At 46.9% G+C, this 20,899-nt stretch overlaps 1 protein-coding gene across 3 annotated transcripts in view; it reads left to right on the top strand.

The window, feature by feature from the left end:
- Positions 1-20,899, top strand: part of TYW1B (tRNA-yW synthesizing protein 1 homolog B) — a 105,700-nt gene that overhangs the window by 69,248 nt on the left and 15,553 nt on the right. For all 3 annotated transcript variants that reach the window (XM_084299635.1, XM_084299636.1, XM_084299637.1), the window contains one exon: positions 8,737-8,847. In XM_084299635.1, coding sequence (XP_084155761.1) covers positions 8,737-8,847 — 111 coding nt within the window. The remainder of the gene's footprint in view (positions 1-8,736; positions 8,848-20,899) is intronic.

Raw genomic sequence — 20,899 nt, forward strand, 5'->3', positions numbered from 1 at the left:
GCATTTAAGCAAAGCAATGTTTCTGTTGACAATACTGGTTCTGTTACTTGAGCGTCATTAGCTGCAAAACATGGATTTGTTTTGAGGAGTCAGAACAAAACGTAATTTTCTAGCAATAAGTTTGTTTCATCTATATCACAGGGAGGTACGAGTGTTTAGGCTTTAAGCTAGGGAGCCAAAACTGAAATGCGGGGTTTGAGTTTATTTCCAAACAGTGGGACAGCATTATGCTGTATCATCAAAAGAATGAGTCCAAGTGACACAATCCAAGGTAGGGGTCTTGTAGGATCCCAGAGCGTGGTTTGGAGGAGGAGGTTTGTCCAATCTTTGCCCTCGTTGTGTTTGCCCCGGCCTCCTGCAGTCCCTCGAGGTCAAATTGTGCTTCTTCTGTCTCCCTGCCTCAGCCAGAAAAAGGAGATGCTGAACTCATACAAACCCATCAATCCAGCAAGCTGCTGCTTGCAGCACGCGTGACGTGCTCACCCCTCCCTCTTCCTCCTGAGATTAGACCTGGGATGTTTTATGAAGAATAATTTTATTTGATCTGCAAAAAGATGAATGTCGAGGAGGAGGGAATTAAAAAGAAATTATTAAAAAAAAAAAAAAAAAAAAGCTCAAATCTCCCTTGGTTATTGAAGCAAGAAGGGAGCACTTTGTCAAGCTGACGTGAAACCTTTATTAGCGTATTCTGGGACAGCGGAGACCGGGAGAGTGGTGTCACCTCGTGGGCCTGCCTGGGAGCCTGGGGTTTGTTGGATCGTTTGGCTTTGAAATTTGGCCAGAGGCAAAATTTTAAGACTAGGAAACTTCTAGGATGGTTTCAAAGGAAAATGTAACTGCCTCGGGGCTGTTGGTGGCTTCAGCTGGGTGTTGGCTGCCCTGGGTATAGGACGGAGAAAAGGAGCTGCATCCCTCTGCTGGCCCCATCGCGGCTTTCAGCTCTGCCTGCAGGGTGCTGCTGTTGCAGCACCAGGGCATGAGACACTCCTTTGAGACAGAAAACTGGTTTCTGTCATCTCAGAGAGAGACCAGCATCTTAGATCCAGATAATGAAGTAGTTTGTTATAGCACGTATTTTTCCCTTGACTCCGTTTGGTTTGTTTGTTCCTTGTGCCCTGCTTTGGCATTCAAGGAGCGCAGTGCTTTGGGGGTAGCTTGGAGAGAGTTTAGCAAGAGCTGCCCAGGGGGAAAATGCTGCTTTTCACCAGGTTGGTTCCTCACTCCTTTGTCTGAGGTGTTGCCAAGCTGACCCTCGTTATTTACATTTTGGACCCTGTTACAAAAGCATGACAGTTGGGACGTAGTTTTAGAATGCAATGAGAGAGAGAAGGAGCAGTATCTGGGTTTCTTGAGCATGCTGTTGACACTGTCATGGTGTGTCCTCCAAAGAATAAGGTTTGAAAGACTTGGAAAGGGGGGTGGCCAGTGTGTGTGTGTGCTGAATATGATTCTCAGTAGTTTCTTTTGTTTTGTTCTGTTTTTTAAAGATATTTCTTGGTCAGTAATCCACACTGAGGTGCCTTTGGACCATCTGCTACATACAGTCCTAAATAAATGACTGTGCTGTATTTTAAAGTCTGCTATGATAACCTGAGTGAAGGTTTGAGAAAGTGAGGGGTATTTGTATAAAGCTGCTGAGTTTCCACCCATATGCCCGGTGTCCTGGGCAGGCAGAAGGCTTCCATTACACCTTTTATACACGAGGCTCTGGATGAGGTTCATTGGAACTGGGCAGGGTCTCAGGACGACGTTGCTGTCCTTTTGCCTTTGTTCCCAGGGACCTTCAGGAAGATCTCCCAGCATGCGGATTTGCAGTGCCTGATGCTAATTGTCCTTAAGTAGCAGCACAAGCCCTCCCGCTGCTGTTTTGGCACCTCTCAGAGATCTGCTTTGTGCTTCCAGAGGATGTTGTGACCAGCACTGGTTGCTGCTGTGGTGCTTTCTCAACAGCAGCTCCTGTCACCTTTCTCCGGGTAGCATCTCCTGAGCCAACTGATTTATCAAGGGCATAAGTAAAAGCATTACTGACCCCTGAGCAGGGCAGGGAGGAGGCTGCCAGGCAGAAAAGGGTGTTCCTGCAGGGACCCCAGGGCACAGCGTGCACACCAGGTCTGGAGGAGCTCAGTGATGGTGTTACTTCACCTCCCGGGGGGCTGCAGGCCAGACCCCTCCAGCCTTAGCTCCTGGGCACGCACTAAATGCCCTGTGACCTTACAGGGGTCCTGCTGGGGTCCTTGTAGGGACAAAGTGAGAGTGGATGGTGCACAGCAGGGGAGTCGCAGCCCAGCATCCCGCTCTGCTCCCGCCCCGCGAGGAGACCCTTCCCTGGCTGCTCCTCAGGGACTGGAGTGCAGCCAAGCAATGCTGGCCAGGCGACTTCATTAGGCTCTGGAGTGTTCATAGCTGAAAAAATAATAATCCTTTAATAGTCAGTTATTCAGTTATTCCATTTCTGAGATCGTCTCTTTGTAGAGCGTGTTCTTCAGCTGTGATCTCCATCAGGAAAAGGCTGCAAACAGCCGAGGAGTGCCCTCAGTTTGCCCAGCTGGGTCAGAGCATCGCATTGTGTCGGGGCCAGGCTCCATCCTGCTCCCAGCCTGGCTCCTGCCACAGGCCTGCAGGCACTGTAGCACATAACCCCTTGGTGCACTCCATGATTTCTGTTATATTACTTTATGGAAGATATTCTGGCTTCCCCAGCCCTGAATCAGTTCACTAATCCTGGTTGGGTGAGCACGGGGACTCAGCCTCTCTGGGCAACCAATTCCGTGTTTAATCACCCTCCCCACAGAAATTCGTTTTTTAGTGCAATTTCCTTTGTTTCAGCTAGTGCTTTACCTGCTTTCTTCACCTGCTTTACTCCCCCACCAGGTATTTATTTACAAGGACATGTTGTTATTGTGTTTTCTCTTCCATGTTTCCTCTTCTCTGCCACCCCGTGGGCTTGTGCGGCTGCCCCAGCAGCTCTGTCCTCAGGCAGCAGCTTGGAGCACCCCCAGACCATGGAGGGGCAGCCGCAGCCCCCCGCCTGCTGCTTTGCATCAAGAGCCCTTAGACATCAACATGTACTTGGCTCCACGCCCTCAACTTTCACCCATTTGAAAGGATTGTTACAATATTAACTTTTTCTTTTACACTAATGTTATTCTGATGGCTGTCTGAAGTGAAATAATGGTTGCTTTTCCTGGAAACGTGGGGCGTAAAGCATTGCAGTCTGTTTTTATATCCTGATGTTTTAGATCATTAAATTCTCAGGGCTTAAGCTCTTATTTCTTGTTTTTCAGCGCTTAAGAGAACCTCCTGGGGCCCTATTGTACAAGCAAATACAAATAATACATTAATAAAACAGGGTTGTGTATTTGTACTGCCAGCAGTCTGTAAGGATTGTACCTAACACTTTGCACCATTAGCCCCGCAGCCATTCTGATCTGGCATTTGTACCACGTCTTTAAAGAGGCTCTTCCCTGCTCAGATGGCACGTGAGAGATGTTCTCCGCTGGAAAGAGGTTTCTGCAGCCACAGCGCTAACGTCTGATTTATCCAACTTTTTCTGGTGTACCTCCAGCAGTTTAGTTCTCTTTACCGGCTTCCCTCGCTACCAGTAATGATTAATTAACAGTTTGTGATGCATCAGCTGTAGAAGTGAGGGATAGCAGACAGGGACTGCAATTATTAACTGTTGGTTAGTGCTGCCTCTCGGGGAATGAGCCCTCTTACTGCAGCAGTTTTGGTTTTATGAAGTACTTGAACTTTACAGTTAGACTCCTCAAATGATGGAGGGCATCTCTTTGTGAGTATTAAAACTGAGGTTCAAATGGGAGAAACAGCTCTTCATGGTGGCCTTCATTGCCCCAAGAAAATAGCATGCTGAAGTATTTTACTTGATGTACATTAGAAAATGCTGTGGTGAAAGTAAATCGATAGCATTTCATCCTCTCCACCAAACCGCTTTTGCTGTATCTGACACCCCCATGGTGTGTTCAGCAGGAGCTTCAAACCACTTTTTGTGTCATTTAGGTTTACTCCCTCTGTAGAATGAGTGTAAAAAAAAAAAAAAAAAAAAAAACATTTGTGGGAAAAGTGTTTGCATGCCTCAGCCCAGTTTTGAAGTCGGAGAGGGAACAAACTGCTAGAGTTGAGAGCAAAGCACGGGGATTAGGGGTTAGCCCCTAAAACCCATTCTTGAGATGAGATAGAGAAAATAAGATGGTCTGACTTTAACAGCAGCCTTTGCAGCGCCGAGGTGCTGGGCAGAGAGCTGTCCCCTCTCGTCCTGGCTTGCAAGACAGCAAGTGACTGGGCCTCAGACACAGGAGGACGGGGAGGGAGGCTGGCAGCTCGCTGCACGCGCATGTCCTCTCTCAGCCCAGGATTTTTTGTGAATGTTTGTATTACTGCAAAATTCGTGCTAGTACGGTTGGGTTTTGGTCACGGCTGCCGGCACGCCTGTTCCCCTGCTCCTCGCCACAAGCAGCCAGTTGCTGGCCACGCGCCTTGGGCAGCTCTCCCTTGGCAGCCTCCCCACAGCGGTGCCACGAGGCAGAGCAGCTCGTCCTGCAGCCCCTGTGCCCCCCCGCCTGCCCCAGCCGCTGCACCGTTGGTTGGGAAACGCACTCGGAAGGGTGCATAAAGAGCTGAGCAGTGCTGCAGGCTGTGCCTGTGACCCCAGCAGGATGCAGGGCTCGGTAGGGTCAGCCCCATGGGAGCCCTGTCCTGTGTTCCCCGTTTTGGAGCTGTGTGTAAGAGCTGCCAAGAAACCTTCGGTGCTGGCAGGTCCTGGCGATGGCCGTAAGTGCAGGGTGGAGGTTTGGCTGATCAGAACCAAGCCTGTGTCTGTTTCCTTTTCAATGACCATGTTTGTTAATCTTTGCAGTCTGATTTCACACACATTTCACCAGGAAAGACTTGAGGTTGTTTTTTTTTTTTTTAATTTTTGCTTCTGCTGTATTTTGGCAGTGAACATGCTCAGCCCGCTCCTGAGCTGCGGGCAGCCCCCTCCAGCGTGGTCTCCTAGGGGACGTGGGTACTTCTGGCACGTTCCTCTGCCCCCAGGTATGGAAGGGGAACCAGTTTTCCCCCCGTGCCAAAAATCACAGTGGTCCCCTGAAATGGCAGCACGGCATTCCCAGAGCCACCTTCCTGCAGTCACCTCAGTTTTTGCTGCCAGCTAGGATCACTGCTCACCTCTTGCTGTGAGTGGTCCTCTGCAGCCTTTGCAGCAGGAAATGTCTTCTCTCCTTTTGAAGATCTCTTAAAGAAATGGAATTTGGGGAGAACACTTGGGTATTTTCTAAGCTTGCTCCAAGCAGCGTGGCAGTGCAGAAATGACTTAGGTTTGTCACGTGTCTTCTAGGGTATTGATATCCTCCTGAACTGCCAGTGCTTCATCTGCCAGCAGGTTGTGCCCTTCTTGCTTGGCAGAGGTGATATGAAGCAGTTGTTCTGCTTCACACTTTATCTATCAATGTCTCTCATTAGTCTACTGGAGCTCTCCATGCATGCGCAGATATTTTCCAATCCGGCACTTGAAACTGGTTTCTGCCCAGTCCAGTATTCTGTTACAAGTGTGATGTCTTCAAATTCCCTAAATAAGTCCTACGAGGAGCGGCTGAGGGAGCTGGGCTTGTTCAGCCTGGAGAAGAGGAGGCTCAGGGGTGACCTTATCGCTCTCTATGGGTACCTCAAGGGAGGCTGTAGCGAGGTGGGGGTTGGCCTGTTCTCCCACGTGCCTGGTGACAGGACGAGGGGGAATGGGCTTAAGTTGAGCCAGGGGAGTTTTAGGTTAGATGTTAGGAAGAACTTCTTCACTGAAAGGGTTGTGAGGCACTGGAACAGGCTGCCCAGGGAAGTGGTGGAGTCACCTTCCCTGGAAGTCTTCAAAAGACGTTTAGATGTAGAGCTTAGGGATATGGTTTAGTGGGGACTGTTAGCGTTAGGTTGGAGGTTGGACTCGATGACCTTGAGGTCTCTTCCAACCTAGAAAATTCTGTGATTCTGTAAATAGTGTCTGCTGTGCAAAGATCAAGTGGATTTCGTAAGACTTTCATCCCACCTCCCACATATGGATTTCCTGTATTTTATTTCTCCCTGTTAAGTTTTTTTTTCTGTTTTATAGCCTCCAATGATGCGGATTATTCAGCCAGCAGTGGCGGTGCTACCCTTGCTGGTTTAAACAGGATGGATTTGTCTCAGTTGCCGCGTGCTCATTGCCAGCTTACGCTTTCTGTGCACAACAGAGACTTCCAGAAATCTGCTCTTAATTTTAGCACAAAAATATCCTACTGGGGAAGAGAAAAACAAAAACAAAAAACATTAAAGGCTTCACTTTGTGTTGGACCCCCGACTCTGCTGATTGCACCAGGGACCTGATCTGCTGATCTTTGAGGACTGGCCCTGTAGGATGGGTCTGTATCAGCAGGCTTTGAGGGCTGGTATTAAAAACATGACTTTATTTACTGTTGCCTTAAAGCTGCCTGCATTTGTTTACCACTGGGCTGACCTTTGGGGAGGCATTTCCTGATTAATTGGGTATCTAATCACTTCAAACGATTGACAGGCACGCACGTATCAGCATTTTTCCTCCTGTTAGATGTCTTCCCTCTGGTTTCTTATTTCCCTGCTAAATGATGCATTTATTTTGCAGTCTCTCATTTCTAAATATGTATTTATATGCTATGCGTAAAACAGTTTATAAGCTATGTGTAAAGTATTTCAATTCACAGAATAATTGACCTTCAGTAATCATTCTCTCAATTGTTCTTTAATTGAAGTTACTCTTCCACAAACTTCTGTAATAAAGATGCTACACTATGGAATTATTTTCTCAAACACTGTTGAATCCTTGTAGGAATTAAGTCTTCTCTTACACTTACCACTGGAGAGTGTAGCAGGTTTACCTGGTGCTTAGGCTCTTGAGATGACAGGCAGCAGGCACTGAGTGCCTTGGATATGCTTTTGTGTGCATTGGCTTTTAGTTCCCTGCACATACTCCAGCACCCCAAAGACTCGCCCCTTGTTCTTCTCTGCTGTTAGCTGGAGGAAGGAGATGCTCCTTTTTTTTGTTTGTGCTCTAGTTACTTGTTAATAATCTGGAACACTTCCATAGTAAACTGGTGTAGAATATTGGTTTAATTTTTTCCTCCATGGAAAACACTTGTATGTTGTTTTAGGACAGTGATGATTTGATTCTTACATAGAGAGCAAAGTTCACTTATATTGCTTGTAGGACCTACAGAAGTAAAATGTGGCTGGGATAGATAGTGGGAAACTTCCATTTTATCTGGGGAAGGGTGATAGGGTGAACTCCTAAAACAGAGCTTTGAACTCAGTGTCCTGGCCCCGGTCCTGGATTTGCCCTACCCAGTAGGATGCTGCAAGGGCATTGCAGTGCATAACGGTCTGAGGTTTGGTGATGAAAAGTTCAGTTCAGCAGCAGGTATCCTTATTACCTCATTGTTCTGTGTTAGGGAAAAAATGGAATAAACTGAATAGCATACCACAAGTGGCATTGAAATTGGGGTAACCTTATGCCACAGACATGTTAATAGGTAAGGGAAAATCTCTTAATTCAAATGATGAAAGTCTGGACTTTGTGGAGCAGGAGAAGCTGACTCCAGCCCTTGCTGTGCTGTGAAGTCCTGGCCTTGGTGCGCAGTGGCCTTTGTCACATCGTGCAGCCGATGTGCTGGGGGAGTGCAGTGAGTTAATCCAGAACATCTAACCAGAAGTTTGTCCAGAACGCTGTATTTCACCTACCTCTAGAAGTTAGTGGAAGACGAAGGGAAGGAGAGGGGAGAAAAGGGCAGATGTAGGCAGGGAGACTGGATCCATCCCATGGCCAAGTGATTAAGGAAGCCAAAGTCCTTTTGTCGCCAGTAACTGCTGCAGAGAGCAGCCCTTGGAGGAAGCATCTGAGTAACTCCGAGGAGAGAAGTTCTCAGAGTGCTGCCTGGAGCAGTGCACGGGGATAAATCCAGCCTGGGCATCCTGCTGCAGTGTGAGCTGCCTGCAGCACTCAGCTGCCTCATCTGCGGCATGGGAATGGAGGGACAAGGTCTGTTGGGGATGCGGAGGGCAGTGAGGGGTGGGTGCTGCTCTTGTATCCGTGAGTGCTGCAGGTACTGTGGTTGTCCATAGTGGTTTGTGCCACACTTTTAACAGTAGCTCGCAAGTGAGGTATTTGCACTGTTTCCTGGCTGTGATTTTTAACTGTCACTTTGTGCTTCCAATAAAATGTTCTGTTTAACTGATCACCCGAGAGCCTTTTCTCTGCAATGTTGTACCTAATGTGGTGGAAGAGTTATCGGACAGGGGCAGGCAATGCTCTGTCCTTGTTCAGTCTGTCCAAAAGTGACCAGGGCCAGGTGATCCACCTGGAGGAAATAAAATAGCGATAGAGCAACAAATGGTGAGATTTTAAGCCTGGGGAAGCAAATTAAAGTGAGAAACTTCCTGGTTATTTTCCAAATAAGTAAAAGCTCCTGTGAAAATGAAGTGTCCGGGTTTTATAGAGAGGAGATGGGGCTTTGTAGAGCAAAAGGTGGCTCAGCTCAAAGATGTGGAGCTTCCTTTAAAGAACAAGTGAGATGGCTCCTGGTTTGGGTCTACTTTGTCTTACCCTGTGGTTTCTTGCAATAAACTAATGTGTTTTTTTCCTATTTGAAGCTGTGTGGAAGGCTGGAACATGGTCCATGTGTCAGTGTCGATTGCTAATTTTTATTTTTTTTTTTTTTACAGCAACAGCGTACAGTCTATAGGCTGACACTGGTGAAAGCTTGGAACGTGGATGAACTCAGAGCCTATGCTGACCTGGTATCCCTGGGTAAACCAGACTTCATTGAGGTCAAGGTGAGTTGCACATCAGTATTTTACCTTTTTCCTCCCTGTTTCCCACGTAAACAGTGTTAAAGTTTCCTTCTTCCAAAGGTTTCACTGATGTATAAGGAACATATCTCTTGCTTTTAACATCAGGCAGACAGGTTTCAAATGCCTCATACGTGTGTTCAGCGTAGTCTTCAGTGTTAAGCGAGAGCAGCTTTGTGGCAGCTGACATCAATTTCTGCCCAACAGAATCATAACCCTCTGGGCTTTTTTGTATTTCTCATGAAAGCAGGGGCAGATAAATAGTTTTAAACTTGTTTCTTTTATGTCAGCCAACATTTTAAGCAGAATGTTCTAGGACAAGCTGGTAGTTTGTGGCATTATTCTTCCCACTGTGGTCTCAAATTCTGCCGGGGGAAAGGCGATAATGTGTGACTTACTGATGTAGTATTCATCAGGCCGTGCAAAACAGGAGGAAATACTGTCCTCGGGACTGGAAGAGCAACTAACAGGAGCATGTGAGATACAGTAGGGCAGGAGGTGCTTTATCTTTGGATTAATCAATTTAGTATACAGAGAATGTAAAAAAAATAAATAAAAATAATAAAAATCACAATGTGTTCTGTAAGGAGTCATTATCAGCATTTTCTTCCAGCAGCTCCCCCTGCAGATCAGCACATCTACCTCAGGTCTGCATATTTGCAGTTCTATTACTTCTGCACTTTCCTTTCTTTTCATTTTTTCCTTTGCAAAACCTTTATTTACTGCTGCTTTGAAGAAAAAAGTTTGCTGCAATTTCCTTGTGAAACAAAACCCAAAGGGGTCTTACAAAAAGAATGGAGAAGAAATCCTTGCATGGATAATGATAGGACAAGGGGGGTGGTCTTAAGCTAAAAGAGGATAGATTTGATTAGTCATTAGGAAGAAATTCTTCACTCAGAGGGTGGTGAGGCACTGGCACAGGCTGCCCAGAGAAGTTATGGATGCCCCAGCCCTGGAAGTGCTAAAGGCCAGGCTGGATGGGGCTTTGGGCAACCTGATCTGGTGGGTAGCATCCTTGCCTATGACAGGAGGGTTGGAATTGGATGACCTTTAAGGTCCCTTCCAGCCCAAGACTTTCAGTTATTCTGAGACATTATCAGTATTGGGAGTTCTTTTTGTCTTTGAATGCGCTGCTGAAGTTGATAGCTCGGTACAAACTAAGATGTTGAGTATGGTTTGGGGGGGGGGGGGAACCTTCAGTTTTACAATGCATGTCAGGCTGTTTTATAAGTAAAGTAAAGCCTGGCAGAAGAGTTGCTCCTGTGGGACCCTTCCACCTTGCATCTCCTCCCTGTCTCCCTGCAGCCTGATGGTACAAGATCCTTCCTTGCAGCAGGGAGGAAGACAGATGAGTGCATGCCAAGTGTGGAGGGTGAGGCTGTACGTGCTACTTAGACTGCTCTGTCATGTAGAGACTTTAATTAGTAAAAATGAAACAGGTGTAAGTTAATCAATGTTTCTAAGTGCAGATTCCCCTGAGTGCTCTCCAGGGCGAACATCTGTCTCCTCCAAGGCTGCAGTTCCCTTTGCCTGGGGAAGGATTCAGCCTCACAGCTGTGGCTCTCAGCGCTCCCAGCAACTCCTCCCTAGCAAAATCATGGCCTGGACTGTTGGGGAAGTAGATTAGGAGCCCTCTGAGGTGGTCAGGGATTGACTCGTGGTGCTTACCCAGCTGGGCGAGGCTCCTGCCCAAGCTGCTTCCATCAAAAACGTCTTTGAACTGGGCACTTCAGGGTGCTTCTCAGTTCTCAAGCAGCGATGACTTTACTCCAAGAAAAGGATGGATAGTGAACGCTTCACCCTGTTTGCAGAAGTATTAACTAAAGTAGAGAGGGGCTGCATGGCACTTCACAAAAGCCACGCAGCACGGTGGGGTAGCTGAGGCTTCGGCCTCACTCAGGAACCAGCCCCACATCAGGCTGCAGGGGGACTTGGGGGGTCACAGGACTGGGAAGGAAGGTGGGTGCTCGTGGTGCCTGCTGGCCATGAGTTGTTGTTGGGTGGATTTGGGAGTTTTTGTGCACTGATGTAAGTTAGCAGTCTTGTTGGGTTTTGTTTTTTTAAAAAAGTGCATGCTGTTTAATTCTACTTAATTAGATTAGCGAGCAGGATGCTTTGATCTAAATGGAACTGAACTACTGGAGCGAGTCCAAAGGAGGGTTACAGAGATGATCAGAGGACTGGAGCACCTGTCGTATGAGGACAGCCTGAGAGAACTGGGCCTGTTTAGCCTGGAAAAGAGGAGACTGAGGAGAGACTTCATCAATGTGTATAAATATCTGAGGGGAGGGTATCAAGAGGATGGAGCCGGTCTCTTTTCAGTTGTGCCCAGGGACAGGGTGAGAGGCAATGGGCACAAACTGAAGCACAGGAGGTTCTGGCTCAATATGAGGGGGCACATCTTTACTGGGAGGGTGACAGAGCACTGGGACAGGTTGCTCAGGGAGACTGTGGAGTCTCCTTCTCTGGAGATACTCAAAACCCACCTGGATGCCATCCTGCGCAAGGTGCTCTAGGTGACGCTGCTTGGCAGGGGGGGTTGGACCAGGTGATCTTCAGAGGAACAAGGGATTTGCTTGTCACTAGGTTGTGTTTAAACAGACCTAAAAAGGCAAAAGGTGTGCTCCCAGATTTTCATGTGGGATGTTTTTGTGAGAGCCAGGTGTTCTTAAACAATTTGCCTTTTTCGTGCCTCATTGGAACATTGCTCCAAAAGGTGGGCATGTAGTGATCCGAAGAGGAAAAGTAGCTCATACTAAATGCAGGATTAGCCCAGCCAGTGGCCTTATTTGTTTTGCATGGTTTCACCTGCCAGTTCCTGCTGAACAGCCGTGTTCCTAAAGTGTGGAAGGTGTGGCTCTGTGTGGAGGCACAACAGCATTCTCTGGCTGCTGTGCATCTGTGACTTAGCAATGCAAGTGGGTCACTTGGCTTCTCACCTTGGGAGCGGAACCAATTTTTCCCTTTCTCTGAGCCAGAAGGGTCAAGCAGCCAGCTCCAGGGGGCTTGTGAACATCTAGTCGAGTAGCTGCAGGGAAGGAGGCTCCAGCCCAAGCCCCAGCTGGAGAGGCTGACAGGGACAGGGGTGTTCAGGGTGGCTTCCTCACTTTGCTGACCTCAGAAGTGTCCTCTGATCACCGGAGGTGGTGTCCCCGTTGCTGCTGGTGATGGTCATGTTGCTGCAGTGTCTGTCACCTGCTGTGGCACCCCTATGTAACAGAATTTATAGGCTACCCTGCTTTGCTCTCAGTTGTACATTCTGGAGATAGCTTCTTTTTTAATGCTGGTTTGTGAAGCCCTTGTCCAGTGCCCTACGCACACAATCAGCACTCTCGCGTGGCAGGGTCAGTGGGGCACACAGCCACTGTGGGGATTTCAGGGGTGTTGTGCAAAGCTTTGAGCTGCCCTGATGATGAACAAGCTGGAATTAGGAGAAATTTCTTTACTGAAAGGGTTGCGTGGCATTGGAATAGGCTGCCCAGCAAAGCAGTTGAGTCACTGTCCTTGGAGATCTTTGAGAAACGTGTGGGTTTGGAATTTAGTAGCATGGTTTAGTGATGGACTTAGTTCTTGGTTAAAGGTTCAGCTAGATGATCTTAGAGGTGTTCTCCAACCTGAATGATCCTGTGATTCCATGAGTTGAGGTTATTTCAATGCTTCTGCCCATGCACTGCAGGGTGAAGCAAAAGCTGGGGTCTGTGTCCCTCTGCTCTGGAATAAAAGGTGAGTAGGTGTAGGCAAAGGGCAGCAGCACAAAAGAGACTGCATTGCTAATTCAAGTGTAGCCCCAACGCCTGGGGAATTTGCAGTTGTGTAGGCAAAGCGTACGCAGGCTATGGCATAATCCCACGGTGGTCAGAGTGGTGCTTGGTCTGATAATGTATAAAGCTGGGAGTTCAATTCTGACCCAGAAGAATCCCGGCAGGGTTGAGGAGTGTTCAAACCTAGCGCTCGTTGCTGTTGTAGTTCCTGTTCGTGGTCTCCTCTATGTATTGAACAAAAACTCTTGCTGGTGTGTAATTGTCCTTGTGTCCAGCTGTGGTATTTGTGGTGTTTACACTGCATTTGTGACATGGGTATTTTCTCCAAAAGACCGTTTTTTTTGTTTGTTTGTTTGTTTGTTTTGATCAGAAGTAACTTCTTAACATTTCTTCGAGGATGAAACGCTAAAGAATTGGTTTGGCATGCGCTTGGGGCATGTTTTGTTGTGTTTTGTTTTTTTTTTCTTCCAAGACCCCAGTGAGATAGGTTAAGGCAAAGACCAGGTCATGCTTAAAGCAAATAAACAAAAAAAATATTACAAGATACTGCAAAGCATCTGCCAGAAAATGAGGCTCATCTCTGTGGGATTTCCTGGTTAAATACTTGAGATAAATGACGTTCATTTAAAATGAATGTAGCTAATCCCCTGTTGCTCCAGAGAGGCTCACAGGGTGGAGTGGGTAGAGATTTAGATTCTTGCAGAGCTTAATACTTGTTCTCATTTACATGAGTATCTTACAGCAGTGTAACTCTGTGGGACCCTGTTCTCTTATTTAAGCCAATAGAAATTAGTGTTGATTACTGGTGTGCAAAAACCCAAGCAAATGAAGTCATGTGGTTATTAAATACACATCACTTTTATTTATTGCATTAGTAAACTTGAATGCCATAACATCTCTATCACAGTTATACTGGGTTGATTGCTAGATTTAATATCTAGGATGTGCAGCTCATCTTTTTGCAGTGGCAAGCATTGCAAAACCCTCTTCTTGTTTTAAAAGCCAGAGCCTTCTGTTAACACACAGTATGTTGCCATTTATTTTTGTTCTTAAAGCAAAGGGGCAAAAGTGTTTAGAAGGGAAAAATGTAAGCAGGTCCTAAAGAATTCGTTCAATAACCTTACGAGCGGAGCTTGCTGTGGGGTTGTGTTAGCGCAAGGCCAGCCAAGCACCCAAAACCCTTGCAGACCTTTGACCCCTGCAGGCAGATCACGGAGCAGCTGGGTATGTTTGCACGTGTAATTGTGGTTGTGCCCAGGCACCCCCTCCGCGCTGCCAACAGATATAGGACTGCGTGCATACAGGTGTGCTTGTGAAGGGCTGATCCTTGCACACGTGGCTTTTGACTTCAGAGTTGTGTCCGTGATGGTGCGGGAGGTGCAGTTGCTCTGCTTGGAGCTGGAGGTGAACCAGCCCTCCTCGGGGAGGCCATCCGTATTTGCTGAAGTGAAGCTGCATCTTGCAGCTCTCCAGATCAGCCTGAGCAGAGCCCTGCTGCTTCTCTGCAGCCTTTTTGTTTGAAAAAGGGAAAAATAATAATAAAGCCTGTTGGGTTTGTCCTCTGGTCAAGGGCTGTTTGTATCACGGAGCTTGGGCAAAGCAGGGGTGGGATTTGAGGCACTGCACAGAATTTCCTCAAGCCTTCCTCAAATTGATGTTCAGCTGCTTGAAAGCACTTGTCCTTGGTGGCTGTGCCGTAGCTCTGGTTCCAGCACATCACCCAGCTCATGGTTCAGGGACCAACTCGTGTTCAGCAGAGTGAAGGACGAGGTTCTGCAGCTGCAGCTCCTGGTCAGTATCGGAGACTTTGCTATGAAATTAAAATGGCCAAGTCAATGTCTGAGGGGAAGGACCAGAGGGACATATCTGTCCCAGTCTGCTCAGTCTTGTCCTCTTAAACAGCAAAGACTAAGTGCTTAAAATAATGAGGAAAATGAGCTCTGCTTTAATGAGTTTTTAATTACATGCACCAATAAGCAATTGCCCCCACCTGTCACAAAGCTACTCAGAGTCTTGGTGCCATTCCAGTTAGATGAGGAGAAGACAAAGTTAAAAAACCTGTCCCAGTGCCTGCTCTAAAACAAACCTAAGCGATGTGTAATTGCTTGAAGGGGGGAAAAACAAACAATAAAGACTTGCTGTTTGCACCAAGCAGCAAGCCAAGAGCATCTCTGCACTTTGCGTGGACCAGACAGAAGGCGTGGTAGGGGCCAAGGTGCCCACAGCCGGGCTGAGCAGCGCTGTGTGACCCCCCCAGGCGAGCTGAAGGGCGGTCGGGGCCACCCCAGGGACCGGCCGGTCGGGTACCCCAGTTGCCCTGGGTGGGAGCACGAGGCTGCACATGGCACAGGCAGCTTCTGGGTAGGTCCCAAGCTGCCTCTGCTGAAATCTCTGCCTTTAATTATTTACATCTGGGTGACAGAGGCAGGGAGCCAGTTTGGTATTTCTGTTGATTCAGCTAAAAGTTACTAATATGTGGTGTGTCTGAGGAGTTCGGCTTGACAGGCGTTTCTTGCACTCTTGGAGCACCTATTAAGGCTTGATAACAAGCTTCATTGCAAACATAGGTGAATGATTACATCTGGAATCTTCAAGTGAAGCTGCCACATCGTGTCCTTGAAAAGTCAGTCTTTAGTCCAAGCCTGCATTTTGTTGCAAATGCATTTCTGAAACTGAGAAGGAATTTTTGCAGTCCTGCACTGGGCTTGGATGCAAAGGCAACCCTTGTGAACATCCAGGCTAAAGGAGGTAGCTGGCAGCTTTCAGCACGAGAAAAGGGATTAGCCTCCAAAACAAGTAGGAAGCACAACACATGGCAATGGCTCGTGGGGCTTTTAGCTATGACCAGATGAAGTTGTAGAATGTAAAGCCTCTTCAGCTCATGGCGACTGGCCATGTGTGACGGCCCAGCGCTGCTGTGCGTGTTTGTAACAGTGACGCGGGGAAATGCTTTCTGTCCTCTGCCTACTTGTTGCAGGGGAAGGGGGCTAGTACCGTTAGCCTATTGCAGCTGGGGAAACTGGAGCATGATAGGAAGGATCACAGCAAAGCAAGTCGCTGTCAGGCTGAAGTCTCCCTCTTACCTCCCAGTCTGAGTCTTTCTAACTTCTCCTGCCTGCCTCTGTGCATGAGGAGTGGTGGCTGGGGGATTTAACAGTGAGCATTTCTCTTGCGAGATCTGTATCATTCACTTCTAAAAGCTGGAAGGAAAGTTCACATCCAGCGTTTCAGAGCTTAGCCTTTATGCGAGGAGTTCCTTTGACTTCAAGGGAGTTGCTGAAGATTTATGGGGTGCTGTGGCACAGATCTGCATGTAGCCATACATGTGGTGCATCCGGAGAACTCCCGATAAATATCGGGGTTATGCTGCCTAACTAACCATTTCCATTCCAGCTCTTCACATTTAACTGACACAAAAAAAACAATGTCCTTTGTTAAATCAACTTGAAAGTGACTATTAAAAACAAAAACCAACCGACAAGGCCGAATCCATTCCAGTGAGGAGCAGACATGCACGAGAGCTTGTGTATATAATTTGGACAATGCTGATGCTCAGATCATAAGCATTTTTATTGCAGGGTGTGTGATCTATCAGCATGTCATCTGAGGTTTTTTATATTTGTCTTGGGGCAGGACTGCCCCAGTTTTGGAGCGGTGGCTGTGTGGCTCAGCAGGTCAGGAGCACTTGGCCAACGCTCTGTTCTTCTGTCAATTCACCGAAGCCTCAATTGAACAAATGTACAATTTGTGGGCTCGGAGCTCAGAAAATTCTCTTGTTCAGTAATTAAGTTGGGAAGCCTGGACTTTATCTGAGGTAAGAAACGAAGTGCTGTCATATTTACTTCCCTTCCTTCATAGTCCCATGGATTAAAATGACTGGTAGCTGATGAGATCTCCGGCAAGGAGCCAGATCGCAATGAAACAAATGTGCCGAGCAGCAGGCGACGTGAGCTTCTCATGTTTCTCACTCTCCACAGCAGTAATCATCTCGGCACAACGTGTTGCTTAAATACAGTTGTGCACGCTCGGCTCTGTTACAGCAGCACATAAATCCCGAGTGCGCTCGCTGAGGGTGCTCTGGATTCCCACCAGCATAACCAAGAACATCCGAGTTGCTTTTCAAAAGGTTTTCTTTCAAGGTATTTGCCCAAAGCTGTGTGGCATGATTAGGATGCTAAAGCATCCGTATTAAAGACTAATTAAGAGGCAGCATCATTGATGTTTCTACTGCGGGGAATTTTCTATAAGCACTAGGGTGTACAATAGAACAGTTTCCTTTTTAATACTTGATGTCTTAATAACTGTCTTCATGTATTACTGAAAAATATAACATGACCGCCCTAATCAACTGTTCACATTTTTTAAGTGGTATCAGCACTCTTAATTAACTCAAGTTTTAAGAAGTTGGAGAAGTTGAAAGCTGATGTGCTTTCATTCGGTGTGCTGCTAAGCTGATTTTCATTGATTTGTGCATGTGAATTAATCAGCCATCCGAGCACTTAGTTATTCCATTTGCCTCTGTGCTTTCTTTGCTTGTAAATGATATCTTTGAAGTTTATTAAAAGAATGAGTCATGTTGTAGCTCGCTAAGAATTTTCCCCCTCATAGTCATCCATTTTTCATGCTGCTCAAATCATAATCTGTATAATGAACAAGGGAAAATATTGCTATATGGAGCTGTGTCTGTACCGCCGAACTTTGGAGATGCATATCTTAGTTGCTTGGCTGGCTGCTCTAATAAGAACGCTTACAGTCTTTTTCAGACTTTCATAGCTGGGCTTAAAAATATTAATGTACTTCCCTGTTTAGTGTTCCCCTGACTCATGTGCTGTTGTGCACAGTCAACCTGTTTGTGCTCCAGCTCTGAGTTACGGCGTGCAGCTCAAATATTGTTTGCCTGGGCAGAATAATAGAGGAGGGTCATCATAAATGTAACAGCGAGAAAGTAATTGCTTCCAAAACTTGTACAGTTTCTAATTAGCATGAGTATGTTTCTTTGTAACACCCCCCTTTAAGCATCTGCCTTACAGTGTGGTTCACCTTGCTTTAGTTTCAGGTGTTTGCCAAAGACCTGTTTGTTGCTGGATGTGACATTTTTGGCTTTAATGCAGCTGAACTGGGAGCAGGGCATGCGATGGCAGCTGGGAGCAGGTGCCATAAAGATGGTGGGGATGCAGGTGCCAGGTAGGAGAAGTGTTCTTCAGATGAAAAACATGACAGTGCATGTTTTAAATGCCCATGTTTGATGTTTTTTTGTGCTTGGAATAAAATAGCAGAAGTGTTGAGTTCAGGGGACTCAGGCTTTTGTCTGGAAGAAAAGCCAAGCTTCCTACGTGAGTTTGCCCTTCTGAGTGCCAGTGAGTTTGTGACCTTTGTTGTGGTATGACAGGTTAAACTGCTTCAATACACTTGTAACTAGTTTTATCTGGAAAGTCAGAAATAAACAACAAAACGCTTCAGAAAGCTTCATACTGCTGAGCTAATTTATGAAAACTTTAACGCAATGATGGAGCAAGACTTAAGTGAAATTGAGGTCACTGCTAAGACTGATCACTTGAACCTCCTCAGTTACTGATTTGTATCTCCAAATTAAAATAACAAATCTCCAAGTTATAAGCTTAGAAGTGGCTTTGTCTCCTCTGGACTAGGAGAACCTGTGGAGCTGCCCTGGGCTGCAGGGCACGAGTACTGCTGCAGAAAACCAAGCCTTCGGGGTCACTGTGAGCGAAGCAGGGAGGAAAGCATCTTCTGAACAATGCCACTTCATTCAGTAACTAGTTCTGAGGATACTTCAGGAAAACAGCTTTTCTGATTGCTTTGTGGAAGACTTGTACTCTTCATGTGCACACCGGTGAGCTGCAGAGCTTTGCAGACCAGTTTGCAGTGGGAAGCTGCTGTCTGTGCTCTGCACAGTCAATGCTTGTAGCCCTTGTCATATCAGCCCACAAGTGCTGGGTATTTCCCACCCCATGGAAAAGGGTTTTTGGGGTTCCAGCACTGCACGACCTTTATTTCTGCGAAGTCAGTGGTGCTGTGGCATCCAGGATTGGCAGGGGCTGTGGTGGGTGCAGGTGGTGCTGCTGTTTGTGCGGGCAGGGTCAGGGGAAATCTGCAATCAGCACCCCTCAGTTTTATGAAAATCCCTCCACTTCTTGCATACACTTGTTCTGGGGCAGTTGCTTCGGCTCTCAGCATTTCACAAAGCAACATGAACTTCTCCCTGAGTGGTAGGATTATAGAAATTATAAATTGTTCCAATGGCCTTTGGCCAGAAAATCACAAGCTGCTTTTTAATGTGGTCAAATAAATTCTGCTCGTAAGTAAACAGTAAGAATTTCTCTACAGCATCAACTTAGGCATTTTGATCCGCCCTCTGTGTGTGCAGGAGACAGTCAGAGATGGGCTGTTTTCCAGGCAGGTCCCAGTATTTTCTGAATTAATTGAAGCAAAAGATTGCAGGAGTAGCATGAATTGGAGGGAGCTTTTATAAATGCTGTTATGTTTTTGGGTGTCTATTCATGTTTTCAGCCTTGAGTACTCCGTGTTTACTGGCTCTTTACACCGGCTGACCCCAAGGCATGTAACTAATGGCTCTACACCGCTCGCTTAGCTGCAAACCTCCTGCTCACCCTGGGAGCATCCACCTTCATTTTGTGTCCCTGTGCCCTTCCTCCGGGGATGTATTTGGGCCGATTTATGGTGCCAGTGTTAGTTCTGCATCCAGCTGATGCCAACTTCTGTGGTTGCTGTTGTGTGTCTGCCTGGAAGCCAGTCGATACCCAGCAGTTTGGACAAGTGCCTCCAGCCACTGGTTTTTAATGAGGGTCTGGAGCACTAAGTGCCTGGTGGTTGCTGTCTGCTCTTGTAGGTGAGGTCTGGAAGGAATCTGCTCAAGGGCTTCTTTAGGATGCCATGCAGCCTGTAGACATCCGTGCAAACACCACTGCTGATACCAAGCTGGAGAATTACAGAATAGTCTTGAAAGTTGGTGACTCGTTTCTTCAGCTAGAGTTAGTAAAGCAAAGTTTTCCAGCTGGCTTCTAAAATCCCCTGACTTTGTGGGGCTTTGTGTCTGTCCTTTCCTGCTCAGAAGGGGCAGAACCAGCCAACCCTCGCAGTCTGCTCTGGGTCTGGGGCAGCCTTTAAGCTGCAAGTTTAGTGCTGGGCAGTGAATGCAAGATGAAGAGCAGCACCTCTGTCTAGGCTTTACAGTTTTACAGTGTTTTGCTGTTTTCTGTGGAAGACAGAGCAGTGATACTTCAGGGAAGGGAAGCAGACCAGAGTCAAAGCAGGCTGAACTGGGAAGGTGAGGTTTTGGCAGGGCACCAATGCCAAGGTGCTGACCAGGGCTCCTGTCCTTTTTCCCATAGTTTCCCACACGTCCCTGTGCAATTCTTTCACTTCCAGGTGTAGATGCTCATCTGTCCTTCCCAGGGGTGTTCATCTGCTGGCTTTATTGAGGGGTTGTTAGGTGCTTGGCTGCTGCTGAAAAACAGCTCAGGTGAGCAGAAGGGCAGAAGCAGAACTTTTTTTTTTTTTTTTTTTGGGAAATCTGGGTTTTGCCCTGGGGAGGATGCTTTCATCCCTGTGGAATCACTTCTGGTTTAGCGAATGCAAAGTGTTAAATGGCAGTGGACCATGCAAATTCTGCAGCTTTAAAGCCCAGTTCTGTCCTGCTTTGAACTTAATTAGCACTTGTCTTCAGAAAATCTCCAGGTTCACAGGAATCCTTCACTTTGTTCAAATTTTGTACCTTTTAATTTTTAGACATTTCTTTAGGGTCTCAATTGCACCCTTTGTGCATGCACGGACTAGAAGGATAATTTGTATACTTGTGGATTTTTTTCTTCCCGTTTCTTTTGAAAGAAAGGTATTTTAATGCTGTTTCCCTGGGTTCAAGCTGCTCCTGCCCTGCCAGCACCTACATCTATTCCTTTCTCCTAATGAGCCACGTCTCTGCTAATACTGGCTCTGCTGCTCCATAGGACTCTGCCCACCCAGCCCATGGGTGCACAGCTGCATAAGGATTTGCAAATGCCTCTCTTACACAAATTCAGGGAGGATCCTGTTGTTTCTGTAGACTGCCCAATAGTCGGGAAGAACCTTGAGATCTCAAGTTCAAAACAATTGAGTAAAGAGCACTGAGCATCTTGCTTGAAATGTGCAGTCCATTGCAGCTACAGAAGCACGTATCCACACAGCCCAGGCTACGGTTCCCTGGGTCTCCTTGCATGGGCACCACGGGAAGGCAGCAAGTAGGCTTTTTGTGTTGATCT

Source organism: Netta rufina (genome assembly GCF_964035555.1).
Source record: "Netta rufina genome assembly, chromosome: 21".
Classification (NCBI taxonomy): domain Eukaryota; kingdom Metazoa; phylum Chordata; class Aves; order Anseriformes; family Anatidae; genus Netta; species Netta rufina.